Source organism: Antennarius striatus, chromosome 10 (assembly GCF_040054535.1).
Source record: "Antennarius striatus isolate MH-2024 chromosome 10, ASM4005453v1, whole genome shotgun sequence".
NCBI classification, from domain to species: domain Eukaryota; kingdom Metazoa; phylum Chordata; class Actinopteri; order Lophiiformes; family Antennariidae; genus Antennarius; species Antennarius striatus.
In genome coordinates, this window is record NC_090785.1 from 11271608 (window position 1) to 11299298 (window position 27691).

A 27691-nucleotide genomic window follows, 5' to 3' on the forward strand; every position below is an offset into this window, starting at 1 on the left:
CTCTGACTCACTGGGCTGGTGAAAAAACAGTCAACACACAGACAAACACATGTACACTTCAGTAGAGTTTCCTCAATTGTCGTAACCTGTTTAACATCGTGTGTAATTAAGATTGGTTTATGTCATTCTCTAAATGTTTAGTTTATTTTTATAACAGATTTAAATTGGCTTACATGTGTTTTAAATATAGTGGTCGCTGTAACCCACTGTCTGCTTCCATGGGTCTCCTCATTATGCTATAATATACAGTATATCCATACTCATTACTGTTCTGCAGACAAAATACTGCAGGGTGCTTTTCTGAACTGAGTTTGCTGGTTTGCTTATTTGTTTACTTGCTTGTGTAATTCAACGACCTAAAATTCACCAGGACAAGAGCACATTTATAGAATTCTCATGGGAATATGTTTAACTGGAGGCTTTATTTGTATGTGTTAATGTTTTCTTTAAACCACATATTTGCACAGTTAATGTCAGTGAGAGGTCAGATACTATTTGTGTTACTGCAGTGTTAAATCAGCAACATAATTAATTGTGCTTTATTGTGATGCATAGCAGGAATGAAATAGAGATTTATTGGGATGTGTGTGTGTGTGTGTGTGTGTGTGTGTGTGTGTGTGTGTGTGTGTGTGTGTGTGTGTGTGTGTGTGTGTGTGCATTGATTACTATTCTTACATTTTATAGAGGCTCATGTGATGACGTCTCTCTATTGTAATTTTTTTTTTCAACAAACTCTCCCACAGGGATAGAATAAATCTACTTAGCCACTCTAGTAAATTATATAGAGAAGCTTCTTTTCACAAGGGACTACATGTCTGGACCATCTGTGACCATAGTTTTCAACAAAGACAAATATGACATCATTGCTGGATGGGTCATTCTTCCTGTGTGCCATATCAGAGTGATTGTCAGTACAGAGAAAGAAGTGGGGTAACATTGGCTTTTATCGATGAGGTTTAAAAGGCTCTGCAAAACTCTATTTTACTCATCTCAAGCACTACTGGTTAACAATCCAATATGTAATTTTGTAATGCGTTGTTTGAATGAGAAAAAAAATGGGCTCTGTCACACACCATAAGACATTCAATTTATATATTTTTTTTATGAAAGAAAACTTTATTAGTGATTTATAAAGAAAACACATTACAACTGTTTCCATTTAATTGAAATTAAAAAAAAAAATCAAAAAAATAAATGAAATTCACTACTTCACTGTCACATTTGATGAGCGAGTGTACTAAAAAAGGATTTACAATAGATCCGGGCCAGTCCATTTAGGACTGCACATCGCCACCATAGTTCACCACCATACACTGGGAAAGAATGACATTATGAATGCTCACTAAACACAAACATACAATACATATAGGGTGTTTTTTACATTGGAATTTTTTTAAGTCATTTTGTCATTTTTAGAGTGAAAAGTTAGTGAAAGCTCACCATAGGATCATACATATTTCAGTTACAATATTACAGTGTTAGTTAGATCATCATGTCAAAGCTGGACAAAGAGAGTGTTTTTTTTTTTTAATACATTTTTGCTCTGCTTTTTCTCAATGCAAAACTCATACCTGGTAAAACAAAAATAGTAAAACCTGCATTGAAAGGTATCACACTATAGCATTTACAAAATACCTTAAACCTGTTTAGTGGATGCCATACAACATTTGTGGAGTGTGAAGATTGTATTACATAGATGTTTGGACAGAAGTACATAGAAATATCTCCTGTGTGAGTAATGAAGAAAAATGATAATACAAAAGAATAAAATCATAGCCATCTATCTATTTATATTTATATATATATATTTCTCTATATAGTATGTGTTTCCTTAGAGCAGTACATGCAGCAGCCACTTACTGGACTGACATCATACTGAGCTGCAAACCTTTGGGGATGTGGCAACAAGTTACAGGCAAGAGAGAGGAACCAACAAAAGCAAGTCTTGAGGGATGTTTGCACCCTGTTTTCAGAACATTTTGAGAGAGGACTGGTGGGATGCAGCTGCAAGTTGGGGATCTCTAGATGACCATATTTTGTTTTTCTAACAATTAGTAATATAGACACAATCTGTGTATGACAAGCCTGCGCTTTGTTTGCAATGTACCTGCGGACCTAAAAGCTAACTATATCAATTTGGGGAGGGGCAGCCCATGGCCCCTCATTCTATCCTAGTAGTCCACCCCTTACATGTGGCTCATTCCACCTGATCCTCTCCAACAGCGGCATCAAACACAAAAAGATGAACAGTGTACAGAGCAGTTAAAAGCACTGAACCGTTGTGCACATAGACAGACATCTGATAAAAGTTCAGGCATTGACCCCCGATTGAGCTTCCCCTGGTCTCATCCACATTACTCCATGCTGTTCTTAGCACACCACAATGTTCAGAGTAGACCATTCCCAGGATCGATCCTGAGCGGGGGGTCAGTGTGGCGGTTAGGTGCAGTGTCTGAGGGTAAATAGGGGTGGGCATGACACACAAAAAGAAGTTAAAGCTATGAGGAATAAATGAAAAGAGCCACAGTATGTAACATTGAATCTCTCTAGAGAATAAATCAAAGCAGAACTTCATAATCACATGACGAGGCAGTCAGTTGGGTGGGTGACCATGGAGGAGGAAAAAAAAGGCAGTTAGGGGAGGAGAGGTCAGCTTGGGGCATCTTGGGGCAAGTATAAGCAGGTGAGCAGTTGTAAACTCAAGGTAACAGGTAAGGACCAGTTGCGACTAAACATTCAAAGCAAAAAGCATTAGGCTTTTGCTGCAGCAGGGCGAGAAGAGATGGTGTTATACAAAATCTTGAGATTCTTCTCATATACTATAAGGTTTCATCAGAGTCCACGGACAGAAAGCAGAGTCACATGCCAGCTCGGCTGGACTATCCTGATACCCAGGAAATGTGACATATCCTCTCATCCCTCAAACTTTCCACTGCACTCTGCATTCCTCAGTTGAGGTTTTGATTGGAGATGAAGCTCTCTGTGTCCTTTGAATGCAGTGAGAAAATACAGAGTGATTGCAAAGGATGCTTTCATCCTGAGAAAGTCGATGTACACATGTGCACCCCGTTGGTGACTGTGCAAGGAAAAAAGCCTTTAGGATCTAGTTTTAAGCACATTTCTTTGATGGTTGTTGATCTTCTTCTTTTCACTTGTCTACCTCTGTATGTCTCCAGTGCTTTCCATTTCTACTTTGTCATGGCAAGTGTATATATGCAGTTGCATGTTTGAAATATGCGAGCATGCTTGTGTGTGCATGTAGTTTTGTTGAGATTTCAGAAAAGATTATCGGTAATTACCAGAGGAATCTGAAGCAGTGTTGTGTTAGCCATAGTATCAATGAGTCCCTCCTATGCTATTTACAAGTAATGTGTGTCCAGCTCCAGATGATGTGCATTTGTCTCCATCTTTGCTGTCTTTCTTCTTTTCTGAAGCTGGCACAAATCATTTTGTTGTTCTTGTACAAAGTAGTTGTCTTCTCTCAGAGAGAATGGTTTACACATTGTAGTCGGGGAGGGTGTAAGACAGAGGTGCCAACAAGCCCAGTGGGTTGAAGGAGGAAAAAATTGAAGACAAGGGCATAGAAGGCTATTTTTCTTTTTCGGGAATGTTGACTGACATGAGACGATTCATGGCTTAGAGGCACAGCGGGGCGAGGAGCTAAAGTAATTATTTCAATGTTTGTCAAGACAATATCAATATTTTACCTCAGTATGTTTCTGAAGTTAAAACAAAAAAAAAGGCCAAATTCATATCAGAAAGCATTTTAAGATGCTGTTATTGGAAACAGGAAATTTGGAAAAGGTGTAATAGTTTTCGCATTTTCTTTTTGCTCCATGGACTTTGGTTGGTACCTCTGTTTTAACAACACCCTTGTATTCTTTGTTATTTTCTCCCTCTCCTGCTCCTTTACTCGTCTCCATCATCTTTCCCCTTATCCTTCTTGTCTTTCTTCTCCTTCTTCTTCTTCTTTTTCTTCTTTGCCTCCTCTTTCTTCCCAAATGTGATGAAATCACTCTTGTCATCCTCTCCTCCCTGGTTTTGTCTGATGGATATTATGGCGGGGGAGCCAGGGATGATGAATGCTTCTGGGGGAACCTCACCAGGTTTCAGGTGCTGTGGGGGTGCACCAGGACCGCCGGGGCCGTAACGAAAGTGCCAGCTGTTGCTGTCTACACCAGCACCCATTGGAGGGGATACCTCTCCTCCTTCAGCATCTGAAATAAACAGAGATATTGAGAATTGCTCGTTATTTGCTATTAATTTGTTTTAAAATATTTGGTGATGTTACAGTTTTTTTAAACAAAGAACAAGTGTTTGGTATGTGTGAAAGTTATAACCACTGAAAAATCATTAAATGTGGATTTTGATGGAATGCAATGTGTGCTAATTTAAATTTGTTTGATGATGTGCTCTTGTACAAAATAAATCGCATTCTCAGATTGGCAGGTATACTGTGGTGGAATCAGAAAGAGATGTGTCGAATCCATCTCGAAAATGAACAAATACCTCTATCAAGTATCATTACATTTTATTTTTTTCCAGACAAATCCCTCCTATGACCTTTTGAAGTGACAGAATGTGCTCGTATATATGTGTGTGTTTGTGTGTGCGTTTGTGTGTGCGTGTGTGCATGTGCGCGTGCATGTGTGTGTACCTGGTGTTTACAGTTTAATGCACATGTGAACATTTCTTGTGTTTTAAAGGAGAAAAGCACTTTGCCAGTCTTCAGCTTATATTCTTACTAGACTAATGCCAGTTAATATCACTTTTTATTTGCACTGTAAGTCATGAAAACAAGGGGAAAAATAAGTGCCCAGCATTATTACATTTTAGATGAATGTTAAATTGTATTTTTGATAGTTGTAAAGTACACTAAAACAGCTCAGTTTATGGCCTGAAGGAGTATTTATTAGTACAGTATTGCTATGATTTAAGTATCATTTTCATGGATGAATGGAAAATGTATGTTTTATTTCAAGGTGGGAAAATACTGAAATGTGTAAGCATATTGCTTCATTTTGGTTATTTGTGGATATTTTGGGGGAAAAAAGGAAAGCGATATTTAGGTTAATGGTAAATAAATTCTAATGAGAGAAGCTGAACATACAACACACAGCATTGCCAGTCCTCATTATTCCTTCCATTTACAGAAACTTTTATCTGCCTACGGGGTCCAATGCCTGGACCAGTGTCACCAAGGTGGAGGTTTTAAATTGGCAATTAATCAAAAGCTTTTTCAGGGCCAAAGCTAACATCCATGGAACTGTGTGTTCAAACATTAAAGGTGCCATCCTTATCCTAAAAGGTTACACATTTAAGCGTTGGAATATTTTTGTCACATTATGTGAGCCACTATTACCTCATATACTACTACTATTTCTATGACTGCATTTCTAACATCTTTCTAAATGTGGAACTGAGCAGGGCTCCATCCATCCAGAAGGAACAGTGTCTGGAAGAAGAAGCCTGACCTCATTCAGTACCCAGGGCATGAATACCAGCTTCCATTTTACCCAGCCAACCTCAAAATATTCACTCTATGTTTGGTGACTGTTTGCTTTAGGCTACATTTCATACACACGACGAACATGTAATGATTTGTAATGCTAAATATAATCAGACATAAAGATGGAAATGCATCTTTAACTTGACAATGAAAGAACTCTCTTCACTGTGCAGGATCTTATCTATTGAAGACCAACAGAAAGTTACACCAGACTTGGTCTTATATGCAGTGTGTGTTTAGATGTTCCAAATACAGATGTAAAGGTGATCAATAAAATGAATCCAGTTTATAGCCATAAGTAATGAATGAATAAAATACATTGATATAATTACATCCCGCTTCAAAGCGGTGATGTGTTGTGATTGTCAGTGTTCATATGTTTGTCCGTCCTTCCGTTCGTTAGTATGTCCATGAAATATTTTCGCTGTTGCAGATAGAAAGATGAAACAAAAAGCAGATTACTCGGGCGGCAATGGTGATGAAAATAAGATGATGACCTTAACCTTGAGAAAAGGTCAAATTTTAACTTTTGTACACTCAGGAACCGGATAAGATAGAAAGACGAGGGCGAAGGCCTGTAGAAGACCGTAGATCAGAGCTAGTGCTTTGACCTATGCACTAACTTTGATCTATGGTCAAAGCTAGTGCATAGCCTTGACCTACCCTGAAAGGTCAAAGCTATGCACTTGTCAGGTACTAATTTCTGGGTACCCTGATCTACCCTGGAAGTAGGTCAGGGTAAATCGCGGAATGTTGCAGTCTCTGCTGTTGCTGTTTTACTTTTTTTATACTGCTAGTGTCAGGTCATATTGTTTTTTAATCTTCTTGAATGTTTACCCTTCCAAATTTATTTATTGCAAATGTCATGTAAAGTTCATGGACTTAAATCAGTGGCAATCATGAATTCTACTTGGCATTTAATCCTAATCTGTCTCAAAGGAACACACTGCCATAAAATTCCTGCTGCAAGGAAGATGGTGCAGCCAACATTCAAATTTTTGTCTGATGAAAAAACAGGGATTTTATTCTGTGGATAGTTGTTTTCTCTTTTTTTCATCTTCCACTCATCCATCAATTATCTTGAAGATGAGACAACCATAATAATCTCATCTTTAGCCTCTTTACCGCTTATACATTTACGGGTGTTGCTGGACCCTATACCTGATGGCTGCAGGCAAGAAGTGGGGTACACGCCGGATGCTTCACATCACAGGACTATTTTTAATCTTCAATACCCATATTTTATCATTATTTTAGTTTATAAATGTTTCTGCATTAGTCTGCGTAAGATTCTTTTATAATTGCTTCTTGTTTCATTAGCAGTTTCAATGGCAAGCAGATCATTTGAATGGTGCTATATAAATAAAGTTTCATGGATTTTGATGGGCTGTACTGGTAATGTCTCTGGAGCGTACTCCCTCTCCCTCGGCAACTGTGTCCCGTAAAGTGGAAAAATGGCTGTAGACGAGACAATTACAGTTTTCTCGCTGCAAAAAACGGATGGATAGATGGAGTTTCAACGGTTTTTAAGTGCTCCATGTTCAGAGGCTTCAGCAACTGTGGGTTCAATTCTGGATTTGTTAATATCCATCCAAACCTAAATGCCCCAAAAAAAAGTTTAAAAAAAGATTTTGATATATACAGTATATAAACAGTACGTATATACGTGTATATAAATATATCTATCTATATATCTATATATGTGTGTGTGTCTATATATATATATATATATATATATATATATATATATATATATATATATATATATATATATATATATATATATATATATATACTGTATATATCCATCTATCTCCTGTATATGAAATTTTATGATACTCCCAAAACCCCTCACATTTTCACACAGCTGCAAGAGCGATGGGGAGAATACAGAATTTGACAAAGACACTCAAAAAATTTGAACAGGACAGACTCGATCCAGTCACTGCATCCTCCACATGTAGACACAGAGACAGCCAGAGTCACATTGATTTACAAGACAAGAGTTTTCCCACAGTTGATAAGCCCTCATCTGACTCCCCAAGCAGAAAGATGACCCTGATTCTACAATCTTAAAAGGAATGGAGAAACAAGACAAGAGCAGAGTGCAGACAGAATGAAAAATGGAGAATAAGCTCGTACAGTCAATCCTGTCTCAAGTCTCTAAGAAATTAGCTGTCATTGCACAATACAATGCACAAACTTAATGAGACACAAGTGTGCTTTTGAAAAGTTTCATCCATAAACAAAAGACTTCCATAGAGAGCAATGAGTCATGCTGTAAGCAGACAGATGAATTGTGGTAAGGAAGGGTGAGGTAGCTCTTCCGAAATAGTCCATTAAAACGAAAAATACAAACCATGAAGGCTTGACAGACAACCTGACAATCTGATGCAAGTGAAAAGTTCCCATCATATTATGTTTGTTTGCAGAAACATTTGAGAAAACATGAGACAATCCTTTATTTGTCCCACAATAGAGAAACTGGCAACATATGGAATCAGTACATTAAGGACAACATCAAAAATATCAGCTACAAATGCATTTCATCTGTGTTTTTCCTACTTTCCATGTCTAATATCATATATATTTCACTCGTCTGCATCACTTCCTTCATTATCAACACATTCACTGATCTCCAAAAAGCCAGTGTGGTTTGTCACTGGTCACTGTGGACACATCCCTGCCTCTCTTTCTGTTACTGCCCTGACCTTTCAACTGATCTCATCTTAATTGTGTCTATAACTATTCATTGTACCATTAACATGATTGGGTCCTTCACCATTAATATCACGGCATGTTAGAGATGAGTACGGTTCATTTGTTTTATGGAGATGTCAGTTACCCTCAAGTCTACTCTCCCCCTGAATCTGTAACTCACATAATTTTGAATTTGTTTGTATTTGAAATGATTAACATCAGTTTGGTACAGGATGTGATTTTCTTAGTATTCCCCTCTTTTTTGATCACTTCAGTCTTCAGTCCAGAATCTCAGCATGTTGATAACCTTTCATTCGTCTGTGCTGAACAAGGTTTTCAGTATCTTAAATCACCCAAGTTCCATTTTGCCACATCTACTTTATTTGTTCTCTTGTCTCATCCTGCCATCAGCCATTTGGGCAGAAGCACAGTGGAGCGCAATGCAGTGTTACATAATAAGTTGAGGAGGAGGAGACGGAGGAGGAAGATGAGGGGCCATGAAGTGCCAGGCTCCAGATATGAAACATGGCACTAAAACGGTGGGTGGGTGGGTGGGTGGGGTGCTAAAATTGAACAGAAGATCCTGAAGGTGTGACTGAGTTTCTTTCCCACAATGCAGTGGTAGATAATTCTTACAAAGTTAGTGTGCCATAGAGTGTGTACAAATTTTGATACAACAAAATGTGAAGCTTGTAATTCAGAACTTCATTGTTATTCATGCGTTCTCACTGGCATGCCCGATTAATGAGGGTACAGTTTTGTACTTGCATAAATTACCACACATTCCCAAATCTATTGACTGCAAACAAATAAACAAATAATAATGTTGTGGGTGTTCATTCATTCATAATGTCTGGTTGTTGGTTTTCCTTGCCTTTATTGTCGGGTTTCAGAAACCCGATAATAGAGGCAAGGAAAAGGCTGAGAATAGGAAGCGGATGGGGCAGTGGCACTCAGAAACAGCCTGTCAGCTTCCAGGCTTTTCTATTTTGTCTTTGTGATTGTGCTGTTTTATGCCAAATAAACCCCATTTAAAAGACTTTAGTTGTAAGTGAAGAAAGAACAAAATGATTTAAACTGCCTGTTTTATTTTTTGTTGCTTACATCTTTGTCTTGTCATTCATTACATAGAGAAATTAATCAAACCTTTCATCTAAAATATATTCACCATTAAGGATTATGTATGTTCATGTAAAATTGAGTAAGATTAGTAGTGTTGTAATTCCTGATGTTCCGTGATGTTTTGTTACGTTATAAAGATGTTTATATTTTAGTCAGCTACCTTTTAGGGGCAGCCCATATCCAAAAGCTGTTTAAGTCAATCCACTAGATGTTAAGAAAGTTCTTGAAGACGTTTCGTCACTCATCCAAGAGACTTCTTCAGACTTCTTCAACTGAAAAAGTCTCTTGGATGAGAGACGAAACGTCTTCAAGAACTTTCTTAACGTCCAGCAGATTGACTTAAACAGCTTTTGGATAACCATGACCTGGATGACTGAGAACCTACACAGACATCGGGCAGCCCAGATGCGCCGCAGGGTCCTAGTGGCGATGTTCAGCCCATTAGCACTGGTTAGCGCTAGTTAGCGATCAAACAGAATACAGTTCCTTCCGAGTTTATCTACAATAAGTAGATACAACAAAAGTAGAGAAAACTAATTTTCTTCCATTATATGCTACATTTCTCCCTTTTTGTCCTTTTTGTATGTATCTTCGTATCAATTTCTATTATTTCACTTCTTCAGTACATTACCGCTCCTCGATGTAGGTTATTCTTTTATGACTCCATCAATTCTGTTCTCTCCTTCATTTTACATCACCAACTGTCACTTTCCACTTTCTATTCCTCCTTACATAAATTCTATGACCACCTGGATTCGTGTCCATGTCAGTTAACCCCTCCCTTTGTCTTGTCCGGTGCCAGAGTTACCCCCCCCCCCAGTCCACTCCCAACCCCAGAGACACCCCACACCTCCACACACACCCCACCTTTCAGCACACCATATGTTTGCACCACTTTCTATATCACAGAACCCCTCCATTCTCCTCTCCCTTGCCAATATTAGGGGCCATGAATGGTTACCATGGAAACTACATCCTCCTGTGAGCTTGTAGGACATTCGTAGAGTCATGGTGACAGTGCTTGTGGTAATGGAGAATGATGCCGCAAGCTCTCTCTCTCTCTCTCTCTCTCTCTCTCTCTCTCTCTCTCTCCAGCTAGTCTAACCATTCCACCCTAGCAACAGCAACGACATTCAGCTTCCTCTAATACCTTTTGTCCAGTCACTCTGATGCACCCCCTCCCAAACAGTTAAATGTCCATCGCTATTCTGCTTTCTGATCTACATTAACCTTTAATGCCTTCAGTCTTTTTTTTTGTTCATTCTCTCAGTTTTCGACCAGTCCATCTTATACCTGTCTTTATCTGTCCATTACTAGAGACGTAGTTACGCAGTGAGCAAAAAACAGACAGAGAGAGTTAGACAGCAAGCACTACCCTGATTTCAATAATGTGGGTCTATTAATCTAGGCGTGGGCTGTGCTCCATCTGTCACAGCAGGAGCGACACACAAAGCAGATAGCCAAAGCACACTTTGAAAAGCAGCACATGCGCACAGGACACAGATGCACACACTGATACCAAAACACAAGTTCAAATTCTCAAAATCTAAAGGGAAGACACAGGGGTGTTGTCAGATGCATCTCCGTGTTTCATATCGAAGCAAAAAAAAAATAGACTGAGGCAAACCAACAAATATTGAGCCATGTTCACCCAACAAATGAGCTGCAATAGTCCCCAGTTCCCCACTTTAGCACTACAGCCTGCCTGACAAGCAAGACAACACACTTATAATTAGCACAAACAATAACTCTGAGTGATGAGGCTAACCATGTACCATTAATATCTCCATATATTTTATTTCTGAGGCACGGAACTTGAAGGTTATAGCACAAGTCTCTCTTAGTGTCATCCTTCTGTAAATGGTTCTGCTGAAATAAATACCATGAGAATCTTAAACCATAATTACCCTTAATACAATCCTGAAATGTGACCAGAAGCCATCATTTCCACTCCTAACCTGACTTACTATGAGAAGGCACAGCATAAGCCCTTAAGTACTGCAAGATTACCGTGTATGCACATTGTGTTGCTATGGAAGTGCCACAGCTTAATTAGACCACCTTAAATCCTCACCAGCTGATCTTGTCACCACTGACCCACCCTATCTGCGTCACCGTTGCCTCTTCTCTTCTCTCCCTTATTTGTCCATCTTCCTGTCTCTTGCTCTCACTGGGTTTGACGCTTTAGACTGCACGTCCTCAGCCAAAGAAGAAATCGATGGCAGGGAGGAGGCGGGTGTTTGTCGGCATGAAGCAACACACTGTGTGGGTAGTTTATCTACCTGTCTAGTCTACTGCCTGCTGTTTATAAAACACACCAGGTCAAGCCATTTCTACATCGTTAAGTATAAAAAGAAATCATTCCTTTATCAAGGCTTAATTGTACTGTCGTTCATGCTCCAGTCCTCTTATTAAACATACCTTTGTCTTAGCTCACTGCTCTCCTCCATTTTTCCTCTTCCAGGTCACTCTTTTCTCTATTTCATTCTCAATCCTTGTTGACCCCTCTTGTCATTGTGAGGAAAGTCAAAAGTTGACAACCAAATTTTGCTTTAAGCATGAATGTCTCTGACACTTTATATGCAGTGCACAACTGAGCATAAATCATGGTTAGAGACATATGCAATCACATCCACATTTTGAAGTCCAAGAACTGTCATCTCACACTGAATATGCTGTCATTTATGCTGTGCTCTAATATTACTGTTCTTAGTCATCTTTCACTGTGTTCTAATACGCTCATTTTTTGGCTTCTGTGGGTCTGGTCCACCAAGATGAGAGCCAAAAAATTTGTTGTGTCTCTTGTAAATAAAGAGAGTTCTTTTCACTGAGTAAATCGACACACTGCTAAGCGACACATATATAAATTGAGCACAATTTATATACATGGTGGTGCTGATTCTAAGGTACCACCATGCAATGCACAGATGTATCCAACAAATAATGGCATATAAAATTAGTGAGGGCTTAGATTTTTTTTTCTTAAAATAATTTAACTCTTCTATTTTGGAGGAGCTAGAGAACAAGATCAAGTAAAAGAGCAAAATTATATTCTCAATATTATAATTATATTTCAACATTCTTCATTAGGGCATCCTTAACACAGTGATGTATTCCTTTCTAATCATCTTGCTCAAAATCCAAACATCTATTAGCTCTCCTTCTTCAGTTTCCCTATATACTGTATCTTTCATCCTTGATAGAGGGAACAGAGATGTCTGTCTAAGCCTATGAACTGTAGGATGGATCATTACCTCTCCTGCAGTGGTGGGAAGGAGTAGGAGTAGGTCAGCGAAACTTGATATCTCTGTTTTACTCTTTCTTTTTTCTACTCTTGTGAGTCAATAAGCTTTTCAAGTCATATAGGTATTAGTATCAGGTTCTTAGTTGATTTTGGATCAGTCTTTGTCATGAAATGTGTTACAGAAATATCAACTGAACATCAGTGTTGACTGCTGTCACTATTGCAACGCAAATTTGTGTATGCAAAACTAGTTCCTCACTTTTTTAAAAATAATTTTTAACTGTGAATAACCCAATGTTTCAGTGAGATGTGATTTGTTTAGGTAAGCATTGCATAAAAGATTATTACCGGCAGCGCTAGATGCAGTAGGCCAGTTCTGAACCAGGACTCCTTGGGCTCCCTGCATCACCGAGGACTCCTCCATGTGCACTGAGCTGGGACAACAACAAAAAAAAAGCATGCCTATATTACAAACTGGAAAGATCTTCTCTCAATGGTCTGCTAACTAAGTACGGTAATGTTTAATTAAAAAACATACCAATACACAGCACACCATCCATACATAGATAAATACTTCAAGAATTCATATACTTCATGTTGATTGTTCAATAGAATCAAGCTACAACATCCCATATATTGATTTTTGGTCTTCATGTTCTCTATGAAGTGACATACAGTGCAAAGACTGAGTTCTCTTTGAGTGGAATTTGGTTTGGGCTGTAGCAGACATAATCCCAGTAATATAATGTTCTAATTAGGATTACAGTATTTTGCCATCCTCTGGATTATGGATCACAGATTATGGATCAAGCACATTATGGATCACAGAGGTTCATAATTTTACATAATATAAAAATCAAACACAAAAATAAAATTAAAAAATGTATTTTTAAAAAAGGAAGGAGTGTATTTTTTCATAGCGAAGATGAGATTTTAGACATACAGATCCAAACCTAAGAATAATCAGGAAGGGACCAAGCTTTCAAACTTAATCCAAGCAGCAACAACAACAACAAAAAAATTAAAATGTTTGCTTTACCAAAATTATACAAATATGCTGTAGCAGCCTCACCATGAGTCATTAATATTTTGTTCATTACTATTAATAGCTATAAATTAGATATCGGGCTATACAGACCAAGAATTTGAGAATGCTTTTTCTGTGATTTGACTTCATCATCCTTGTTTTTGTTGAAAATAAAGCTGCTGCTTGTTGGCAGCAGAGTATTAACACTTAAGCAAGACTTATGTTTGTTCAAGTAAATAGAAAGACTTCAAGACACCTATCAATCAACTGAAATTCTTAGTCTAAACCAGGTTACTGGCTAGTAATCTCTTCTGCTTTGATAAATATTGGTAAATATGGTAAATATAAAATAGGTCTAGGGATGCTGAAAATTTCAATGAAGTTTGTGGGAGCTGATATTTCTTCGTGATTATTGTATTTTAATTCTGGGGCAACGGTAAGATTTACTTCTTCAAAGAATAGCAGTACTGACAAAGTTTTTATTAAATTATCTATGTTATTTCTTTATTTGGCAACATTTATAACTATTCTGTTTACAAAATGAACCTGGACAGCCTCCTATAAAACACAGGTAAGAGGAAATTATGTGCCTTTCATAGCAAAAATAAACTAATACATGAGATTAATGTATTACATGGTGTTTGGGTGTGGTATCTAAAATCTCTTACACTGACGCTTGGTCATTTGACATGGGTGACAGTCATCCTAAAAGGCTTCAGAGGCTGGAGAGTCACTGGACAGATTTAATTTGCAGGACTGGGTCACATTAATTCCCATTAATCCCTGCTGTGAGTATGAGCAAAACGGTGTGCCATTAATGATGCTCAGATAAGGCACAGTTATTAATCTGCACTGGACATCAGAGTTCACATTTGCATATACAGAGTAAATATCTATGTCATACAAATAATACATAATATGAATGGCATGACACTTTCAGAGTAGACAAACATTGGCTTTACTCTTGATTGGTTCAGTTCAAGCTGGTTACACAGCGGGCAATATAGCCTTGTGTCTTATGGATGTGATCACTTTATGGTCATACAGAAAAGGCCACATGCCTGCATGTGCATTCTTCCAGCTGACTACCTGGCATCCTTCAATCTGTGACCACCTCTGCGTACCCTTACCTCCCGTCAGTTCTTCATCTGTCTATGGCAATATTGAGCCAAGCTCCTCTCTTTACCCTCATAATTAACTAGAACCAAGACAGTCGCAGACTGCAACATCCAGCGACACCCCTGAATTCAAAATTTTCCCCTGACCTACTTGCATAGGTCAAAGATCAAATTTAGTGTTCTGACCTACTGTCATTGATCAAAGCACTAGCTTTGATCTACGGTCTTACACTGGTCTTCTCCCTCGTCTTTCTATCTTATCATTTTCATCCTCTTTTCCACCAGAGTAATGTGCTTTTTCTTTCATCTGCAACGGTTGCGAAGATATTTGGTGGACTAACGGACAGACGGACGGACGAACAGACGAACGCTGACAATTACAATACATCACTGTTTTGAAGCGGGATGTAATTACAGTTGAGAAGCAGTTGGTAGAATACAGTATGTCTGATATCTTTACTGGAACAGGCCAGTGGATCAACATAAGTGTCTCACTAGGCTCTCTAAAAAAAAGGATAAGCCTTGAAATATTTATAAATTCTATATTCTTCACTCTTTACTAATTGGGTAGAACAAATATTCAATCTTGACACCAGTTCAATAACCAAACCATTATCCAGCGTCACCTAGCTACCTATCCTCCATTAAGTTATTAAAATTGTATCTGGGTAACAGCCTACCACTGGGTAGAGGGACAGGTTAATCACTGCCATGAAATACCTAGGATCAATCAAACTAAATAACCCTAGGGTTATTTTAAGATTTTCAGAGAACATGGGATTTGATGTTTAATATAAATCTCTGCTTTAGTGGATTTTCAGATCTACAAATTATTCTACTACAGTAGCAAAGGAATTATATGCCTTTTAGGGTTGTCTGAGGTACAAAATCAGTTTTCAGGAAGGTTGGGTTGTGCTGGTAAGACAGACAGAGTGATTTATGTATCAAATGTTTTCTTAAGGTAGCAGAGATGGAGGCCTGGCTAACAGTGGTGTTGGCCCAGCCAGCAGAGGTGGAGGCCCAGCTAACAGTGGTGTTGGTTGAACTAGAAGTGGTGTTAACCCGGCTGCCCGAGGCGAAGGCTGCAGTTTATGCTGAAGTCTCATAAGGTGTGACAATGGCATGTGTGTCTTATATTCTTCAACAAAATGTGAAAGTAATGTGATGTCTACTTCCAAGTGATAGGAAAAAGTAGGGATATGCTTACCTCTGCATCACCCCTCCAGCTCTCAGGGAGGCTGAATATCTCCAATCTGCACTCGGCACTTTGGGCTGTAAGACAGAGTGAGAGGAACAGAGTATTTAGTACAGGCTGAAACCAGTACCATTTCATTAATAAGTCATAACAAGAGCTGCTAATGTATGCCTGTTTCACACACATGAAAGTACATATACTCAGGCACACACACAATCATAGCAGTGACATAGCAGGTTTCCACAGCCCCCCCCCCCCCCCCCCCCCCCATGGGAGCCATGTAAGCCAGCATTTAAAGCATAAAGTACCCTCAACTACGCCTATCAAAACAACCTCTCCTCATCCTCCATATCCCCAGTTCCATATATGCATTTCAGTAAAACAATCTTTAAAAGATGTTTCACACTGACACTTTGACCCAAAGACTCTGGGGCAACACGTCCACAGCTCCCCCCTCTCCTTGGCTGTTGTGTTCTTTCTCCGTTCTCCTTTTGACACCCGTCTAGAACAAACAGTCTATTTGACTCAGTCTGACACTTCTGGTCACAGGTGGGGTAAGGGGGGGGGGGTGTCAGACTACACCCCTCGGCCCTGCATCTAAAATCCTACACAAAAAGGGACAACACATCACTAGAACTGACATTATAGGTCTTTAGTGACTATGATTCTTGTAAATGCTGCTCACTAATATATATTATATATAAACCTTACTAAATGTTCTGAAAGGAAAAGAATAACAAAAGTAGTTGACATTCAGAGAAATTAAATGTTAAACTAAACATATTGTTAATGTGAGTTTGCATTTGTTTCTAATCCTAACCTAAAGAATTGACAGAGTTAAACCAATCAGACCAAAAACAGAATTTTTTCCTGCTTGGTCATACAGTTCATAAAGGAATACTGTACATGAAAGATGTTCACTTGCTGCTCAAGCTGCATTGACCTCTATGAGGCTGCAGAGAACATTCATCACCTTCAAAATCCAATATGTGTTCTTAATGAGAGAAGCCTGGTATTCTTCTTGGAGTCAAACAGAGCTGAATGTGTTCAGGGATAAAGAATACTGCTGCATCGGAGACCAATTTTACTGGAAACTGAGGGTGTACTTAATTATTAGAAGACAATTACACAACAACAGGCAGCCAATGCCTTGAGCCCTGGTTTACATTCACATGATTTCGAGGAAGATGTTAGTACAGAACTACAAACATAACTTTCTAAAAGCATTTTCTCCAATTTACCTTTCACACAATATAGAAAAAAGACCAAGACATTAAAAAAAGGCTTAAAGAAAGACCAGACTGTCCACAAATGACACCAAAAGCCTCTAAATGTTATGCAATACCAGTGGCCTAAGGGAGAGGTCTATCCAGCTGTGTGCTGTTAACTGTGGTAAATAAAAACACACAATGCTGCAAAAATGCACACGATTAAGGATCTGGAACCCACACATGTTTGTAGTCTGATATATTCTCAAGAAAGGATGTGCATGCAAAACTAAATTCAGATGTGACCACAAAGTAAATGTAGAGAAATAAATGACTTGTGCTGAGGAAAACAAATCATATTGTACACGTGTATTTTTTTTTTCATTAGAAGAGAGTAAATCACATGACATAGACAGAACAATAAAATCTATTGAATATGTTCATTTCCTTGCCTTGTTGTCCACTGAATTGGCTAATAAATGCTTAGCGTTTGTCCACTTAAGCCCTTTCTTACCTCAATCTCCATTCTTCCCCCTCCCTCTGACTGAAAATTTCTAGCATGGAAACAGAGCTCACACCTCCGCCATCAACACTCGGTCCAATCACCTTTCATCCCCCGCCTCATCTTTGCAGAGCAAGCCAATCCATGCACAATACTGAGAAAATCATTGCTGCCAGTTAATTATAAAGCAAGAACAAACAGTACTAGTATTTAACGGGGAGTGTGTTAAGTGTGAATACAAAAAGTATCTTCATTTTTCTTTGTATCAATTATTTTCTTCGAGAGGATTTTTCTTGCTGCAGACACACCCAGAGAGGCATTGAGACAGACACTGGGATAATGTTTGTTTTATCATAACAGTACTGTTTGTTCTGCTACAACTAAAACCTCTGCGTATAGTCACCACCCTTATGCTTGTCAAAAAAAAAAAAAAAGCACTACGGAAATATGTAAAGCAGCTCTAATGTATGTTAAACTGCCAAATCCCTGTTGCCTTTACTGATTCTAAAACTCTGGCTTACCACTCAGGACCAGAGATGTACGTGACCAGAAGTGGAATAGGATATTTTGGTGCAGTGGGACCAGTGGCCCTCATAGCTGACAAAGTCTGCACTGTTTCCCTAGATGACCACTCAATGCCCTTTGGACCATCTGGTCTGGACTATCGTGGCACACAGCCCAGAGTTGAAAATGATGCTGATTGTGTGAAGCCATTGATGCAGATGCTTTTGAAATCTATGGGCTTGGTTTGAAAAGCCAGAAGACATAGAAATAATGCTTCAGGACTGAACTCCCACATCCAGCAAATCAGAGTGACCACACCTGCCCAACAAGACACACAAATCAAAGCGAACCACCATTAGGTCTGCCAAATAAAGATACAGATGTGCAGATAAATGAACTGCAGCAATGACAAAAAATAATAGTATGTGATCAGTGTGTGATTAAGTATGTGATATTATGTATGTTTACAAGGCACAAAAAACAGTATCTTTAGAAAATTATCCTAGAGCAAAACTTGAACTATAACTGTCAGCTGTACTTGTATGTCATTTTAAGTTATGATGCAACCTAAAATAGAAAACACATCGATAAGCCAGACACACACCTGAATGGTAGTTGCATCTGGCATACTCAGACGCCGTACAAATATCTGGCTCTGTCCACTGTGACAGGTGACGTAGCCTGAGCCCCAGGTGCCACTGTGCGGCCGTCCTGTGTTGTAGAACATAAAAGTGTCGCTTCCTGATGTAGCTGTCAGGCATGTCTTGTAACAGTATGTTTTGGTCAAAGACCCATTTCGACGAACTTCAATATAATGTGGCTCGACTTTTAGGTCCCGCCGCATGGCCACATTACTGTTTGGTTGGCCTCCGCCTCCTCCACTTGTAGCTCTTCCTTCACCCCCACCCCCACCTGCTGAGGTGCCCCCTTCTGGGACACTCTTCTTGGAAACACAACATGGGGAGCATGAGCCAGGGTGTGTGCAATAAGCGTGGCAACGCACGATAGCCAGGACAAAGATGGTAACCAGGAACACAAAACTTGTAGCACACAGGGCAATGATGAGGTAGATTGTGACATTGGAAAACATTAGGGGGCTGTTGGGCCTTATGATCCGCTTGGGGTCAGGGCTCAACTTTGGCGGCAGTTCCATGACATGCACATGGATAGTAGCTGTAGACGAGAGAGGAGGTAAACCGTTATCCTGCACCAGCACTTTCAAAGTGAAGGAGGTGGTGTTGTCCTCAATTACGCGCCTTGTGGTGCGGATCTCACCCGTGTATTCATGCACCTTAAACAGGTCAAGGTCTGAATCGGTGTGCTCCAGGGAGAAGAGCAACCAAGCATTGTGGCCGGCATCACCATCCCACGCTGTCACTTTGCTAACCAACACTCCTGCTTCAGCATTTTTTGTTAGCGTCTCTGTAGTGTGGCTTCCATTGGCATGTGGGTGGACTATCCTTGGAACATGGTCATTCTGATCCATGATATAAACATACACCGTGACAACACGGCTGAGTGGAGGCACACCGTTGTCCTGGGCTTTAACCTGAAAGTGAAACTCTCTGAGCTTCTCAAAGTCAAAGGCTTGCAAGGCGTAGGCCTCACCTGTGTTGGGTTTGATGCTGACATATCTGGCTACTGGGATGCCATGGTTGTTGTCACTGAGGACAGTGTAGGTGATGCGTGCATTCTCTGCTGCATCAGCATCTGTGACCTTGACAATACAAAGTGGTGCACCAGGAGCATTGTTTTCAGTAATGTAAACAGTATACGACGTCTGTTCAAAGCGAGGTGGGTTATCATTCACATCTGCAACATCCACCTTAAAGGTCATTTGAGATGACAGGGGTGGGGTGCCTCCATCCACAGCATTGACAGTGACATTGTAAGATGAAACTGATTCTCGGTCTAGGAAAGCAGATGTCACAATGGTGTAATGGTTCCGGAAGGATGTGATCTTAAAAGGTAAATTAGGCATGATCTCCAGGGTAACTTGTTTATTTGGTCCAGAGTCACGGTCATTCACGCTGATCAATGCTACAACCGTGTCAGCCCGTGCATCCTCCCGCACAGGACTCGATAGTGAAGACAGCACAATCTCAGGAATGTTGTCGTTGACATCCAAAACTTCTACAACTACTTTACAGTGGACTGCCACAGGAGCAGGACCCTTGTCCATAGCCTGGATGTACATTTCGTAGGAGTTTGTCTCCTCATAGTCTATATTATTTTTCACACGAATTTCTCCTGTGTCTGTGTCCAAGGAAAACATTTGTCTGACTCTCTCTGGTGTGTAACTACTGAAGGAGTAAAAGACGTCCCCATTGGAACCCTCATCTGGGTCTGTTGCGTTTAACTTGATGACAAGTGCACCCTTTGGAGCGTTCTCGGTCAGTTTGACTTTGTACACTGAGCTGTCAAAGGCAGGCACGTTATCATTAGCGTCAAGGATACGGATGTTGATTTTTGCCGTTCCACTTCTCTGTGGGGTGCCCCCATCCATCGCTGTCAGGATTAACTGATGAGAAGGCATCTGTTCTCGGTCAAAGGGCTTTCTCAGGATAAACTCGATATGCTTATCATCGGGAAAAGGCTTGATAGACTCCAGGGTGAAGTGGTCGTTAGGGCTGAGGCGGTACTGCTTCACAGAGTTGAAACCGTCGTCTGCATCCTGAGCTCCCTCGATGTGGAACCGCGACCCTGTGAGGGCGGACTCAGACACCTCCAGCTGGTACTCCTCTCGGGGGAACTGTGGCGCGTTGTCGTTCACGTCCAAAATCTCCACCTCCACGTTGTGCACCTCTAGTGGGTTCTCCAACACCAGCTCCAGGTTGTGTGAACAGGAGCCACTGAATTGACAAAACGTCTCTCTGTCAATACGGTCACTGACCACCAGCTTCCCGGTTTTGTGATTGATGGTGAAATATCTCCGACCACTGTCCGAAGTGATTTTGATACGTCGGGTGGAAAGTTTTCGCAGGTCCACATCCAAATCTCGGACAATGTCACCGACCAAAGCCCCGTTCTCCAACTCCTCAGGAATAGAGTATCGAATTTGTGCATTTATAAGGCCACTGAGTACAACAATAAAAAAATACAAGGAAAAAGGCGCGTTCTCTTTTATACTGTAACAGCATCGCGCCGTCACAGCCATCGCTGGCAGGCGAAATTCGTAGAGGGGTTTGAGAAATCTTTCCGCCTTTCCTGGTTGCTGATTATACCCTCCCACCTCATTAAAAACGAGGTAATAGTCCGGGAACAACTTCCACTACGTGCGGGACCACCACCGCATCCTCTCAGGTGCCTGGTGAAAAGAAATATCCCCCCGTGCAACCATGTTTTCCTCCGTCTGTACGGACGCTGTTTTTAAATTTCTCTCTCCTCTGAACAAGGCTGGCTTTCACTGATGCTGCCTACTGGTCTCTCTCTCTCTCCCTCTCCCTCTCCCTCCCTCCCTCTGCGATGTGGCGATGGCGAGAGGGGAGGGGGGGGGCATTCTATCAAGCTGTGCTGGCTGCATTTCAGCACCTCCGATAGAATGATCGAGCACATCCAAATAAAAATAACTAAAAAAGAGGAAACGACCAGCAGTTCATCTGCATACAGATCCAAATGCCGAACACGGAGCGGCCAGCGCCATCTGCAAACCGAGTTCGTTTGGACACAATCGTTTTTCCTCTTTTTTTTTTTTTTTTTTTTTTTTTGTGCGTGCCACCGCCCTTTTCATAATGCGCTGAAAACTGATTTATAAACCAGCCTGGCCACCACGTCCTCATTGATGTAAACACAATCACGTAGGGATCCTCTACAGCAAGAAACGAAGCGATTACAAAATCCAAGCAGCCTGTATTTGTTTAAAAAGAACAACTGTCGTTGATGTGAAAGATTTCAGTGCAGACGAGTTTACATCACATCAGAATGATACAACTGAAATGAATCTGATGGGTTTGTTACACACCTATTAGCCCAGCAGTGTTGCTGGTCTGGCTGTTTAAGACAGTAGATTAAAAAAAACAACAACAACAACAATCAAAAAACAAAAGAGAGAGAGAGAGAGAGAGAGAGAGAGAGAGAGAGAGAGAGAGAGTCCTTTGCTGCACAAGTTCATCCATAAAAATTAAAAAAACCCAACCTGTGATCACAGACCAGATGCTCTGAACATGACTCCATTTCTCAAATGACAAAAACACATAACGACCTTTTGTATGATGCAAGACAAACTTCTCTGCATTTTACAGCGAAATATATGAGCATCGCAGTAGGGCAGGTACCACAATTAATACAAAACTCAACATGCTATGATGTCCCTCGGTTGGAAAACCATGGAGGGAAAAGCCGAAAGGAAAAGAAGATCTGTGTTTGAATCATATTACAGGAAACTCAATTAAACTCGATTATAAATGTGTCCAACATTACAGAATGAAAAACAATTTCCTCTAAGCAATGGATTCCTCCATGGAACACACTATAAGCCAATTTCAGTTTCCCCAAGTCACCAAGAATACAAATTATTCCCAGGAACAACATAATGTACCAATATTAAAATAGTAATACATGCTTTAAACAGGTCAGGGTGTGAAAATCCGGAGCCTTCTTGTTTCAACTTATAGCCACCAAGTCAAGATTGTCCAACGCCCACAATGCCTTTTTCTTCCCTGTCTTTGCGCACTGCCACTCTCACCCACGCCCAGACTGCCCACGGCAATGACAGCGCTTGGCATACCGTGAGATGTGGAGAAGACAGTGACTCACTGGGATGCTGCTAGTGGATGGCTAGATAGAGTGACTCTTCGCACTCTGAGGTGACGAGGAGGAGGTGGCAAAATGTAGAAGCAGCCAAATGTTGGATGAAGGAACACAAATTGTGACTACGTAAAACTATCTGATGTACGGAGTGTTCACAAACTAATCAATTTGTATAGCAGTCCTAAGAAGATGGATGCATTTCAGACTATCATATAATATGCTTGCCTGTATTTGTGGAAGCATATGCTGTAACCCTTGATATTTCTTTTTTGCAGGGCTTTCTTTCTCTGCATGTTTACCTGAGTGAGGAGTGATGATAACACAGTTTCTTTCTACAGTCTTAGATGGTCTGCAGGTGTCAGCTGTAACTGTGACATTTAGCTGATTTTCCTGGTGGGATGTTGACCTCTGGGTGTGGTAAAACAACCATAAAGGAACTGGCAATGTTTATCTCATCAACAACAAACACAGGGCTGGTTTTACACCTGACCTTTGCACCTGTCTATCACATTCATCTTACTCCCTCTCCTACTCCTCTGCTGTGATGCATGCAGCCGCTCTGGAATACCTATTTCAAAGGTGCCCATCTGTTTAAGGGCATGTTCCATGCTGCTGAGCAGTGGATTACTTAATGTTTCACTCAAGGGTGATACAGATAAAGTCATCATCATAATTCTGCCTTCAGACAGATGTCTGTCATGCATAGATGCACACATTTCAAGGTAGTAATTGAATCAAATTGAGTTTATTTGCTTTACCTTGTTGTCAATGAAGCCATCATCGATAGCTTCATTAACTCATCTTTAAAATGTTTTTTATTTTATTTTATCAAACCCATTGCTATCCATCTCACATTCACTGCAGAATCTCTCACCAACTCTTTGAAATGCCTACAGCTGTGCTTGAGACAGATTCTGCTGATGCAGCTGAAAGGTGCCTGAGGGCATAACAGAGTCCTCAGTGGAAACACAAACTCTCATTTTTTTAACAGGCTGAGGGAAAACAAGACTTGGCGCAGATAAATTTGAGATAGATAGGGCAAAGATATTTTAAATATTTAATACTCTTTTTTGTTTCATTCTGTCCCATTTTAACATCTCCCATTTTCTATCGTTAGTCCAAGATGATCATCATACTAAGCTTAACCTCATTAATAATGTAAGTGGCCACTCTAAAAACCATTAATATTACATCATCCAAGAGTCTGCTATTTGGATTCGCTCCAATTTTTAATGAGTCAAATAACACCCGAGACCCACGGAGTACAAGGTCATAGGTGGGATATCATTCATTTTACATCACTCCCCCAATCAGCACATAAAATTAAAACGCAATCATAAATTTACAAGTCACTTGTGTTTGCAACTACAATCCCATAAGCACATTCATTCTGCGGCCACTACCATAAAATAAATAGCATGCAAGGACAAATTCATTTATTGTCAAAGGACATCAGAACATATTTTGTTGTTGTTCGGTCTCGTTTCTAAATAGCAAAAAGTGGCTACCAAAAGCTCAGATAAACAGATGCTCTTGACTGCAGGGGATAGGAACCCACAGGCTCTTAAAGGTCATGCTGACAAGAAAATTTAGAGATAAATAGATATTATTAATATTTACAGGTACATCCATAATTAAAGACCACTGGTCCAAACCAAAAAAAATCATTTATTTATGTATTTATTGTAATTGGTAGATTACTTGTAAATAATACATCAGTGACACATAGGTCAGTAAAATTCATCAAGAAACATGTTTTGTTTCCCCCAAACACCGCTCCACCTGTTCTGTATCCATGCAAAAATAACACAATCTCGTGCAAAAAAAAAAAAAACGAGAGTTGGCAGAGGACAGAGCCAACTGATAGAAAACAGTACATATTAGTGGAAGATTGATTTACCCAGAATTATGATAAACGCTGTATCACTTTGTGGGTAATAGAGACATGGATGTGTTTTTAATTTACTCTAAATATAACAATTTTCAACATCATATTGCTGTAATTGCCACTGACATGTGTCACTGTGACTGTACCTTATATGAGGAAGAAATTCACTTTAATCATTCCCATCAAGAAATTATCTTTACACTCTATCTATATACAGTATATTTAACATGTTTAGTAATAAATTAAATATTAAATTGATTGTTTCATATAACGCTTTGGTTCACTGCTACTTTATATATTGGATATCAATAATTGTATTATAGATTGTATTGGTACTGGTGAATTCATTTTGCTTCATATCACTGAAGAGAAAGTGAGCTAAAAAGATGTCTGCAAGCTGGTGAGTAGGTGGGCAACAGCATCTGTGGTGTCACGAAGAGTGCTTTAAGTTTAGTCCAGTAAAATTAAATCCTGAATTGAAATAATGAAAGAGATTAATTTTCAAACTGAACAAATGCACACAGGATGGCTGTATCAGAGGAGACAGAGGTGGGGCAGACAGTGAAATTGGTCCCTCTATTGGATGAAATTGGTAGTACAAGGGTTGGACACGTGACAACCATCGTCAGAGCACGGGGGGGGGGGGGGGGGTGAGGGTGGAGCAGTTCGAAGCTCAAAGATGGTAGAATTTTTTTCTCTACATATAGACTGTACTCGATAAACAGCAAATCATATAATTCACAATTCAGTCAATGAGAACTAGAACTGATATGCATGCCACTGTCAAGTGCTTTAAAGCTATCTGAACTCAATTATTTCATCACAAAGACCATTCATTCACGTCAAGAAGGAATGAAAGTTGCAAAATTATTTTAATAGCCTCACTGTTAGTCGTGTTATCATTACTTTTTTTTAAATTAAAAATATCAAAATACAGCCTAGTAAATATGTCAGACAAAACAGACTAGTTATGTGTATTTTTTTAACAAGATTATAAGGTTTGAGAAAAAGGATTTTATTTTCATTCTTATGTCATCACTTTTCTCATGTACAAGAACTTTACCATTTTAAATCTGTAAAACAAATGTTCCATGGTAAACACAATCCTTTTAGTCAGGTGGATGCAGTAAGCGGATTGCGGAAGCATCCTCTGGGTGAGTTAGTTTGTGATGATCCCATGTGCGACTTGCTATTGAAATAAAGGGCATGCGAAACTTTAAACAGCACAAATCCTTCCCTCAGCGGCCCTGCAAGGGTTCTGGTTCGCCCTATGAATAAATCAAACACATTCTTATTGGGGTACTGAACAATGCTATCAGGGAACGCAGGCAGGCTTTCCACACTTCCCTCTTAGGATGCTGTGGCTTTGTATCGTTGCTGAGTGGAGAAGGATGGATCCTTTGGCTCTGAGCATGACAAAGCTAATCTAATGATTGCAACAATATCCCAATACCACTAAGAGGGAGCATAGATGGAGGACACTTTGATTGAAGCAGGGTGAAGGGAAGTGATAAATTCTCCCTTTTATCTGTGACCAATTGCAAGCTTGTGATGCTTTCCCTCAGCTGCAGGGGAAGCATTTAATGTGTATTTTGTCCATCTCATCCTCACAAGCTCTAGTTTTGTCACTATCTCTTGCTCAAGGCTTCAGCATGAGCTGTTATATTTGAGACTTCCTCAAAATTACTACCCCTTTCAAAATGGATTCAGTAATCTCACACACTCTTCTCTTTCACATGCTCACCATCTTTAACCCTTCATCTGCAGTGGCATCACTGCATGAATTCTGCATGTCTTTAATTAGCATCCTTCCTGTTCTCTCCCTCTAAGTCTCTCCTGCCTCCCATTGTGTCCACCCTGTTTCCTTCCTATTTGCATCCGTGCAATGCATGCTGGGATGGATATCTAGGTGGGGGTGGTGTATATACTGGCAGCTCAACAGACTGGATCATCATCATTTCATTTTGGCTCAGAACAGTCTCCATGGTAACCACGGATAAGCAGCGCTCACCCCACTCACACAAAGGACACACCCTTGTGAAGGAGAAAAACAGGAAGTGCTACATAAGACGTGTGTGAAACAGACAGAGAGGAAAAGAATAAACACATTTCCTTTATTTCTGACACCACTTTGTTGTGGCGCTTTGTGTGACATCTACTGACTTCCTTTTGATCCATCTGCAGAACCCCGTTTGTGTTATCGAACGAAATTACTGCTTCTACTAAATGCCTGCAATGCATTGACTGCAAACCACTCAGCTGTCTGTTTCAACCTGGATACTGTTGAATCAATAATTTAATGCAGCACGAATGTAATTGCGCACTGCCTAAAAGCTTTAATGGCCTCAGTCGTTCTTCATGTATATTGTTATTATTACCATAATTATTTTCATTATACTATATATCTATATGCATTATATTTCTCATTATATAAACGCCTCTGGGACAAAAACTAACGCAGACGCACGATGTTGGAATGATTTTATGGGACAAGTCAGACAGACGGCGTTGCCGGCCCCACCCAGCCGCAGAGCGGAGCCGACAGGAGCTGTTACCGCGATCGGTGCTGAAAGTCCCTGCTGCTGCAGCAAGTAGCGGAAAATTACCTGCCCCTCCCCCGCTCACATTCACAGAGAACTGCAGCATGCAGAGCCCAGTTTTCAACCAGTTTTACGCAGAGACAGCTCCAGGCATTGTTTAAGGAAACAGAGACTGTTTCCTTAAACAAGGAAACAGGGACTGCATCAGAGAAAAAGCTCGGTCAAACCACTGACATGGTGCATGTTGCGCGCTGCCATCTTTAAATCACACGCTGACCCAGTTATAAGCTTCACACAGCTCAGCCCACACCCACTGACGACAATGTGGAGCGTGTCTTTGAAAGAAATGTAAGCCCCGGTTCGTTCTCACCCAATACAGTTAGGA

General features: G+C 40.1%; 1 protein-coding gene across 7 annotated transcripts in view; it reads right to left on the bottom strand.

Annotated features, from left to right (window-relative positions):
- Window positions 1-1104: 1104 nt before the first annotated feature.
- The window catches only part of LOC137602777 (protocadherin alpha-C2-like), a 117558-nt gene continuing 90971 nt past the window's right edge, over window positions 1105-27691 (bottom strand). For 5 of the 7 annotated variants that reach the window (XM_068325793.1, XM_068325792.1, XM_068325789.1 and 2 more), the window contains exons 2-4: window positions 15928-15992; window positions 12924-13009; window positions 1105-4217 (exon numbers count right to left, since the gene is read on the bottom strand). In XM_068325793.1, the coding sequence (XP_068181894.1) occupies window positions 3910-4217; window positions 12924-13009; window positions 15928-15992 (459 nt within the window). In that variant the 3' untranslated portion in view covers window positions 1105-3909. Of the gene's footprint in view, window positions 4218-12923; window positions 13010-15927; window positions 15993-18733; window positions 21470-27691 lie in introns of those variants that run through there. The other 2 variants (XM_068325788.1, XM_068325786.1) reach the window with 2 other exon arrangements.